General features: G+C 28.6%; 1 protein-coding gene across 1 annotated transcript in view; it reads right to left on the bottom strand.

Moving 5' to 3' along the window:
* mtnr1bb (melatonin receptor 1Bb) overlaps positions 1 to 5,879 on the bottom strand; it is a 9,243-nt gene extending 3,364 nt beyond the window's left edge. Inside the window, exons 1-2 of the mRNA XM_087807080.1 lie at positions 5,713 to 5,879; positions 338 to 682 (exon numbers count right to left, since the gene is read on the bottom strand). Of these exons, the coding sequence (XP_087663206.1) occupies positions 338 to 682; positions 5,713 to 5,862 (495 nt within the window). The 5' untranslated portion in view covers positions 5,863 to 5,879. The remainder of the gene's footprint in view (positions 1 to 337; positions 683 to 5,712) is intronic.
* Between the last annotated feature and the right edge of the window lie 4,121 nt (positions 5,880 to 10,000).

The raw sequence follows: 10,000 nt of genomic DNA, 5'->3' as shown, positions 1-10,000 counted from the left end.
ATTATTCTTATTGTAATCATATTATGATTTATATTATTTAGTATTATATATATATATATATATATATTTTTTCTTTCTAATTTTGTTTCTATTGCTGTGATTATTCAAAATTTCTCATTGTGGGAAAAATACATCAAAATCTTATCTTGAACCTCCTATTTTTGTCACATTTTCTCGTCCAAAAACTAAGATAATTAAAGGCTTAATAAGAATAAAAAGCTCTACCACGGCTGCACAGCAGGACATCAGTCTTATCTCCACTAATCATCCCTGGTCGTGCCTCACATTGACTCCCTGCCGCGTGGAAACATAAACCAAATACAAAAAACAAACTCACCTGAATCACGAGGATCCAGATGCGCAGGTAGCAGAAGGTCACCACGCCGATGGGCACCAGGAAGTGAACGACCACCACGGCCACCGTGTAGGAGGTGCTGACATTCTGGGCGAAGGTGCAGGAGTAGACCCGCGGGTCGTAGCGCAGCGAGCCCACGAACAGGTTGGGCACGATGGCCACCACCGTGAGCAGCCAGATTAAGGCAACGAACAGCAGCGTGTTGCGGAAGCTGTACAGCCGGCTGTAGGAGAAGGAGTGGCAGATGTAGCAGTATCTGTTCACCGCGATGCCCGTGATGTTGAAGATGGAGCCGATGACGCTCATGCCCATCAGGAAGCCGCTGACCTGGAGATGAGACCACAATAACGGTGTCGGCGGTTCATTGAACGACACTTGAAATCCTTCTGCTGTGAAATTCTAAATGGAAATTTTTGGAGGTGATGTTGGTTTTGTCCCAATTTTCCCCACAATCAGTTTTTATCACCTGAAGAAATCGGCCGAAACAGGACATTAGCTGAGTCTCAAATCACATACTTTTATACTCAGGCTTTTCCTTGATTTTCTGGAACTCCTGTTGTGTTATCAGTTTTATCTTGATCTTTAAAGTATATACTTTATTGAATATTGTTTTGATTGTTTAAGCGCTTTGTGACCCTGGTCTGGAAAAGCGCTATACAAATTAAAAATCACTTACTTACTTACTTACTACTCTTAGTGCACTAGAGGTTAGTATGCATCAGGATAGTGTACGTACTAACTAGTAACTAATACTCCACAGATAGTATGTCTCAAACATACTTCTCTTAGTATACTAGAAGTTAGTATGCATCAGGATAGTGTACGTACTTAACTAGTAACTAATTCTCCACAGATAGTATGTCTCAAATCAAACTCTGCTGCTACACACTAACAGGAAATGACGCGACAGCTTCTTCTTCTACTACTATTTAAGGAAGGTTCCAACCAGCTGTAGGAACACTATCGCCACCTGCTGGCAGCACGTTTGGTTTGGATCAAGAAATATATGAGAAACTAAATATTGGCGAGATATTTACGCCGGTATCAGCAGCGAAGACGTGTCATCCTTATACTGCTGCTGAAAATACACCTGTAAGTATATGAATATATATATATATATATATATAAAAGATAAATTTAATTTGCAACGTCAACGTCACTAAGATGGAGCCATTTAGGGTAGGGTTATGGTGGGTGTTTTAGTGACAATTTAGTGTGTATGGAGCACTACATTTCGCATACTAAGAATTGAGATGCACTCATAAACAAAAAATACGAAATACTTTAAGTACGCAAGTATGCGATTTTAGACATAGCTATGGTATTCCCATTAAAGAACATGGGGTGTGTCCCAAATCACGCACTTCTGCACTTAATATTTTGAGTACACAAGTGCGTCCACTTTGAACAGTGTGCGAAAATGTAGTGCGCAATGCGCACTCGATTGTTGTGGCCAATAAATTGATTGTGGATCGATGGACACTTTCCACCCTCAACGGCCGCCATCTTAGTGACGATGATGATGATGATGATAAACTGAAGCTATGTTGACACGTCTGCGGAGCAGATACCAGCGTAAATAAAAACACTTATTTTACCGCAAAACAACACAACAACCATAATAACACAATGAAACACAACATAATAACTTGTTTGTTAATTCCAATTTGAAGCAATCACAATGTTTTTGTAAGTTATTTACATTATAAACAAGTACATACTATAAGATAATAGCGAAAACAAGTCTATAAATGTTCTACTAAAATAGCCAAACATTCTCTTTTTAGACTCGAAGATTTACCTCAATAAACATTAACACTTTGACGACCTTTATCTGCATCTGCAACACTAATAGACTCAGGGACTCATTCATTCCTCGTGATATTAGACTTTATCGTTCTGAGTTTGGGGGCAGGAGTGAAAAGATGATTCTATTATTTTCTTTGATCTATGTTCTTTATATTTGCACTTTGTCATCTTTTGCACTTTGTTCTTTTGTTTGCACTTTGTTCTTTTGTTTGCTCTTTGTTCTTTTGTTTGCACTTTGCTCTTCTTTTTATGAAACTTTTCATACCTTCTATTGTCTACTGTGGACAGGAAACCCAATTTCCCGAAGGAGATTTCCAGAGGGATTAATAAAATGTATCTAATCTACTCTAATCTAAATAAACACAATGTTTTTGTAAATTATCTCGGTGTATTTTCAGTTTTTTGTCACTTATTTTAATTTTGGTGAACTTGTATGGCTTCTAACTGCTGCTGCTGCTCAGAGCGAGCACGGAAATTGTATAAAAAAAATAAATATCGCATGAATATGACAAACTGATTGATTCCTTCACATAAATATTGAATAATATTAATAATTGTATTGATTAAATCACGTGAAATGAGCTTCTTGGCAGAGGTATGCGTCGTAATACTTTCATGAGATTCTTCTTCTCTATTCACCTCAATATTACGACCATCACTGTTTGTTCCCAGACTTCCTGTTCTCGCTATAATCCCCTCATTTTTTTTCTCTTTCTAAAAATGTTCGCCTGACTGACTCCGTCTCAGTCCGTCGCACATTCAAATCTGTTTCTTCTTATCAGATGTTCTTTATTTATTGTCTCCTTCGTGGTCCAGTCGGGCCGACCCGGTCTCTCTGGTCACTTCCTGCTCCGCGTCCCACTAACTTTACTCTCCTCTAATCCGGACTCTGTGATCTTTTTTTTTTTAGGTTTATCAAAAATATTGTTTTTCTCAGTCCAAAACAAAATTTGATCATTTCATGATGCAGAAAGAACAGAACGTCTTGTGTTGGCGATTTGTATTTGAAATGTATCAGTGAGTATCAATAAAGTTAAATTCAAATGGGTCCATTTTATCTTCAGTGAGATAAGAAAAGAAATATATATTGTTATAATTTATTTAATTATTATTTATAGTATTATTTTGTGTCATCAAGTCTATCATAAATATGTCGTATTGTCGTTAAAAAATTAATCCTAGAAGGAATAAAAAATAAAAAAGATACAATTTACTAACACAATAAAACATTTTGGCAAATACAAAATAAATAAATAAATAAAAGAACAATTCAGTAAAATCACTATATTGAATAATGATGATAATAATAATAATAATAATAATAATAATAATAATAATAATAATAATAATAATAATAATAATTATTATTATTATTATAGTAATAATAATGATAATAATAATAATAATAATAATAATAATAATAAATCTAAAAAAGGGTAGAAAAAAAAGTACTCTTCCTACACCTTTTTCGAAATACAGGGTTTTGTTATGTTTCATATTCTGCTATTTTTGTTTAATTTGTTTATTGTTATTTTGTATGTACAAGTCATTTACACATTTTCTGTTGGAAAAAATTAGAAATAAAAAAATAATAATAATAATTTAAACGTACAGTTAAGTTTATTTTTTAATTATACATTTATAGATTGGCAGAGAAAAAATAAATAAATTGTGAACCGTCGAAAATGATGAGTTGCATTCTTAAACTGTCAATTTAATTTTAATAGTTAAATAAAATAAATAAAAAACGTAATAGTGTTGAAAGGACAATAGAATTTTGGGGATAAAAAGAATTGAATAATAAAATCTAACAAAGGTAAATTAAACAAAATTAGAGGAGAAAAATACAATTAAATAAAATGATACCATGAAAGTGTCATACTGTATACTATTCAATTATTTATTCATTTAATAAACATAAATAAACAAGAACATACTATAAGATAATAGCGAAAACAAGTCTATAAATGTTCTACTAAAATAGCCAAACATTCTCTTTTTAGACTCGAAGATTTACCTCAATAAACATGAACACTTTTACGACCTTTATCTGCATCTGCAACACTAATAGACTCAGGGACTCATTCATTCCTCGTGATATTAGACTTTATCATTCTGAGTTTGGGGGCAGGAGTGAAAAGATGATTCTATTCTATGTTAATCTTTCTATTATTTTCTTTGATCTGTGTTCTTTATATTTGCAATTTGTCATCTTTTGGACTTTGTTCTTTTGTTTGCGCTTTGTTCTTCTTTTTATGAAACTTTTCATACCTTCTATTGTCTACTGTGAACAGGAAACCCAATTTCCCAAAGGAGATTTCCAGAGGGATTAATAAAATGTATCTAATCTACTCTAATCTAAATAAACAAGAACATATTATAAGATAATACCTAAAACAATTCAATATAAATGTTCTACTAAAATAGCCAAACATTTACCTCAATAAAAATGAATACTTTTACGACCTTTATCTGCATCTGCAACACTAATAGACTCAAGGACTCATTCATTCCTCGTGATATTAGACTTTATCATTCTGAGTTTGGGGGCAGGAGTGAAAAGATGATTCTATTCTATGTTAATCTTTCTATTATTTTCTTTGATCTATGTTCTTTATATTTGCACTTTGTCATCTTTTGCGCTTTGTTCTTTTGTTTGCACTTTGCTCTTCTTTTTATGAAACTTTTCATACCTTCTATTGTTGTTCTATTGTTGATTTCCAGAGGGATTAATAAAATGTATCTAATCTACTCTACTTTATTTTATTTTATTTTATTTTATTTTATTTTATTTTATTTTATTTTATTTTATTTTATTTTATTTTATTTTATTTTATTTTAATTTAATTTAATTTAATTTAGTTTAGTTTAATTTAATTTAATTTAATTTAATTTAATTTAATTTAATTTAATTTTATTCTATTTTATTTTGTTAATAGTGTTAATTTTCTGATATTGTACATAATTTGTATATTTTTAAGATCGTTTTATTTTATTTTATTATCTCTTTTATTATTTCTTTTTTTCCTTGCACTTTATTTTCAATTGTGCTGCTGTTGTAAAAGTGTGTTCCAATCTGGGGATGAATAAACATTTTCTATTCTATTCTATTCTATTCTAATCTAAATAAACAAGAACATATTATAAGATAATACCTAAAACAATTCAATATAAATGTTCTACTAATCTATTTATTATCTATTATCTATTATTATCTTATTTATCTGCATCTGCAACACTAATAGACTCAGGGACTCATTCATTCCTTGTGCTATTAGATTGTTGAATTCTGAGTTTGAGGCAGAAGTGAAGTGAAAAGATGATTCTATTCTATGTCAATCTTTGTGTTATTTTCTTTGATATTAGTTTTTTTATATTTGCACTTTGTCATCCTTTGCACTTTGTTCCAGTTCTTGTTTTTATGAAACTTTCTGCACCTTCTATTGTCTACCGTGAACTGCAAACCCAATTTTTTAATAAAGTAAGATTAAAAAAGTCAATCTAATCTAATCTATGAGGCGCTGGAACGATCAACGGTCGTTTCTTACCATACATTGTGTTTCTCCCAGAGACCAGCCGTCGTGGAAGAGAGCGTAGAGCACCAGCGGGTAAGGATAGAAGGCGACCACGAGGTCCGCGAACGCCAAACTCACCACAAACACATTACCTGCACAGACAGAGAAAATAGATTTGAACATTTTTTTGTTCTTTCTTTAAAAGCCGGCAGAGATAAAAGGAGCTGCAGGTTTAAAGAAAGCAATTTCATCAGCGACTGTTTTTTTATGAGGACGAAACATGTGATTTCACACTTTGATGTTTCACCGGATGCTTCGACACCTCGTCCTCTAACCTCGGGCACGTTTTAATAGAAGTTGTTTTCATCCCTTTTTTTTAACACACAACATTTAAATGGAAGGGATTGACGTTCTCTTTGAAGCTCCCAGAATGCATCATTTGTCAGGGCAAAGTGCTTCTTTAATGAAGCCGGATTGGACGTCCGAGCACCGGGGGGGTCTTCTGTCAGTTAAAGGTTGTTCGATATTGAACGTTTGCTCAAGTCAAAGATCCTCAAAGATTTATTAGATTCACAATTGAGTGTTTTTCCCTTTTTTTTCTCCAAGTGTGCGAGCGAAGCACTGGAGGAGTCTGTGACACCGATTCATTCAGGCTATTATGGAGGTTTTTCCTCAGTCGGTGCAACCAAACGGATCAGACTTTATTTCACTCACAGTCATGAACCGGGCCTCGAACTTTTTTTTTTTTTTTCGTTTTTTTCACACAATCACACAATCTTCGGCGCTGACAGATGTTCGATGGTTTCCACTGGAGTGTGCAGATATTTGACTCGCCTGCACCACCCAAAACTTTCTCTGAATCAGCAGTAAATCCCCGTTTGATCGATAAGAAACAAGAGCGAGAAAATATATTTTCCGCCCCCGTTTATTTTAAAAGCTTCTGTACTTAACGAATAAGCTCATTTTTTACAAGTTTTTGTTTTTTAAAATACTGAAAAAATAACATTACAAAACACACCAATTGTTATGAATCATATTATCATTATTAAAACAATACTAGAAGGATTAAAAAATAAAAAAGATTAAATTAATTGACGAAAAAATATAATTTTCGCAAGTATAATATTAATAAATAAACGAAAAATGAGTGAAAGATACTTTATTGATTAATAATAATAATTATTATAAATCCAAAAAAAGGTTAGGAAATACAAAAAAGTACTACTAAGTTTTCGAAATACAGGGTTTTGTTATGTTTTATATTCAGCTTTTTTTTTTTTTGTTTAATTGGTGTTTGTTATTCTGTATGTACAAGTAATTTACACATTTTTTAAGCTAATTTTACAAGTTTTTGTTTTTTAAAATACTGAAAAAATAACATTACAAAACACACTAATTGTTATGAATCATATTATTATTATTAAATCAATACTAGAAGGATTAAAAAATAAAAAAGATTAAATTAATTGACGAAAAAATATAATTTTCGCAAGTATAATATTAATAAATAAACGAAAAATGAGTGAAAGATACTTCATTGATTAATAATAATAATTATTATAAATCCAAAAAAAGGTTAGGCTAAAAAAAGTACTACTAAGTTTTCGAAATACAGGGTTTTGTTATGTTTTATATTCAGCTTCTTTTTTTTTTGTTTAATTGGTGTTTGTTATTCTGTATGTACAAGTAATTTACACATTTTTTAAGCTAATTTTACAAGTTTTTGTTTTTGTAAAATACTGAAAAAATAACATTACAAAACACACTAATTGTTATGAATCATATTATCATTATTAAATCAATACTAGAAGGATTAAAAAATAAAAAAGATTAAATTAATTGACGAAAAAATATAATTTTCGCAAGTATAATATTAATAAATAAACGAAAAATGAGTGAAAGATACTTCATTGATTAATAATAATAATTATTATAAATCCAAAAAAAGGTTAGGAAATAAAAAAAGTACTACTCATTTTTCGAAATACAGGTTTTTTTTTATGTTTTATAATCAGCTTTGTTTTTGTTTAATTGGTGTTTGTTATTCTGTATGTACAAGTAATTTACACATTTTTTAAGCTAATTTTACAAGTTTTTGTTTTTTAAAATACTGAAAAAATAACATTACAAAACACACTAATTGTTATGAATCATATTATCATTATTAAATCAATACTAGAAGGATTAGAAAATAAAAAAGATTAAATTAATTGACGAAAAAATATAATTTTCGCAAGTATAATATTAATAAATAAACGAAAAATGAGTGAAAGATACTTCATTGATTAATAATAATAATTATTATAAATCCAAAAAAAGGTTAGGAAATACAAAAAAGTACTACTCATTTTTCGAAATACAGGTTTTTTTTTATGTTTTATATTCAGCTTTGTTTTGTTTAATTGGTGTTTGTTATTCTGTATGTACAAGTAATTTACACATTTTTTAAGCTAATTTTACAAGTTTTTGTTTTTTAAAATACTGAAAAAATAACATTACAAAACACACCAATTGTTATGAATCATATTATCATTATTAAATCAATACTAGAAGGATTAAAAAATAAAAAAGATTAAATTAATTGACGAAAAAATATAATTTTCGCAAGTATAATATTAATAAATAAACGAAAAATGAGTGAAAGATACTTCATTGATTAATAATAATAATTATTATAAATCCAAAAAAAGGTTAGGCTAAAAAAAGTACTACTAAGTTTTCGAAATACAGGGTTTTGTTATGTTTTATATTCAGCTTTATTTTTTTTGTTTAATTGGTGTTTGTTATTCTGTATGTACAAGTAATTTACACATTTTAAGCTAATTTTACAAGTTTTTGTTTTTTAAAATACTGAAAAAATAACATTACAAAACACACTAATTGTTATGAATCATATTATCATTATTAAATCAATACTAGAAGGATTAAAAAATAAAAAAGATTAAATTAATTGACGAAAAAATATAATTTTCGCAAGTATAATATTAATAAATAAACGAAAAATGAGTGAAAGATACTTCATTGATTAATAATAATAATTATTATAAATCCAAAAAAAAGTTAGGCTAAAAAAAGTACTACTAAGTTTTCGAAATACAGGGTTTTGTTATGTTTTATATTCAGCTTTTTTTTTTTTGTTTAATTGGTGTTTGTTATTCTGTATGTACAAGTAATTTACACATTTTTTAAGCTAATTTTACAAGTTTTTGTTTTTTAAAATACTGAAAAAATAACATTACAAAACACACTAATTGTTATGAATCATATTATCATTATTAAATCAATACTAGAAGGATTAAAAAATAAAAAAGATTAAATTAATTGACGAAAAAATATAATTTTCGCAAGTATAATATTAATAAATAAACGAAAAATGAGTGAAAGATACTTCATTGATTAATAATAATAATTATTATAAATCCAAAAAAAGGTTAGGCTAAAAAAAGTACTTCTAAGTTTTCGAAATACAGGGTTTTGTTATGTTTTATATTCAGCTTTTTTTTTTTTTGTTTAATTGGTGTTTGTTATTCTGTATGTACAAGTAATTTACACATTTTTTAAGCTAATTTTACTTGTTTTTGTTTTTTAAAATACTGAAAAAATAACATTACAAAACACACTAATTGTTATGAATCATATTATCATTATTAAATCAATACTAGAAGGATTAAAAAATAAAAGATTAAATTAATTGACGAAAAAATATAATTTTCGCAAGTATAATATTAATAAATAAACGAAAAATGAGTGAAAGATACTTCATTGATTAATAATAATAATTATTATAAATCCAAAAAAAGGTTAGGAAATATAAAAAAGTACTACTCATTTTTCGAAATACAGGGGTTTTTTATGTTTTATATTCAGCTTTTTTTTGTTTAATTGGTGTTTTGTTATTTCGTATGTAGAAGTAATTTACACATTTTTAAGCTAATTTTACAAGTTTTTGTTTTTTAAAATACTGAAAAAATAACATTACAAAACACACTAATTGTTATGAATCATATTATCATTATTAAATCAATACTAGAAGGATTAAAAAATAAAAGATTAAATTAATTGACGAAAAAATATAATTTTCGCAAGTATAATATTAATAAATAAACGAAAAATGAGTGAAAGATACTTCATTGATTAATAATAATAATTATTATAAATCCAAAAAAAGGTTAGGAAATAAAAAAAGTATTCTCAAACTCATTTTTCGAAATACAGGGGTTTTTTATGTTTTATATTCAGCTTTGTTTTGTTTAATTGGTGTTTGTTATTTTGTATGTACGAGTAATTTACACATTTTTTAAGCTCATTTTACAAGTTTTTG

The sequence above is a fragment of the Callionymus lyra genome, chromosome 14, assembly GCF_982586985.1.
Source record: "Callionymus lyra chromosome 14, fCalLyr1.hap1.1, whole genome shotgun sequence".
NCBI lineage: Eukaryota > Metazoa > Chordata > Actinopteri > Syngnathiformes > Callionymidae > Callionymus > Callionymus lyra.
The sequence above is the reverse complement of the archived record's forward strand: the minus strand, read 5'-3'. Positions and strand labels throughout refer to the sequence as shown.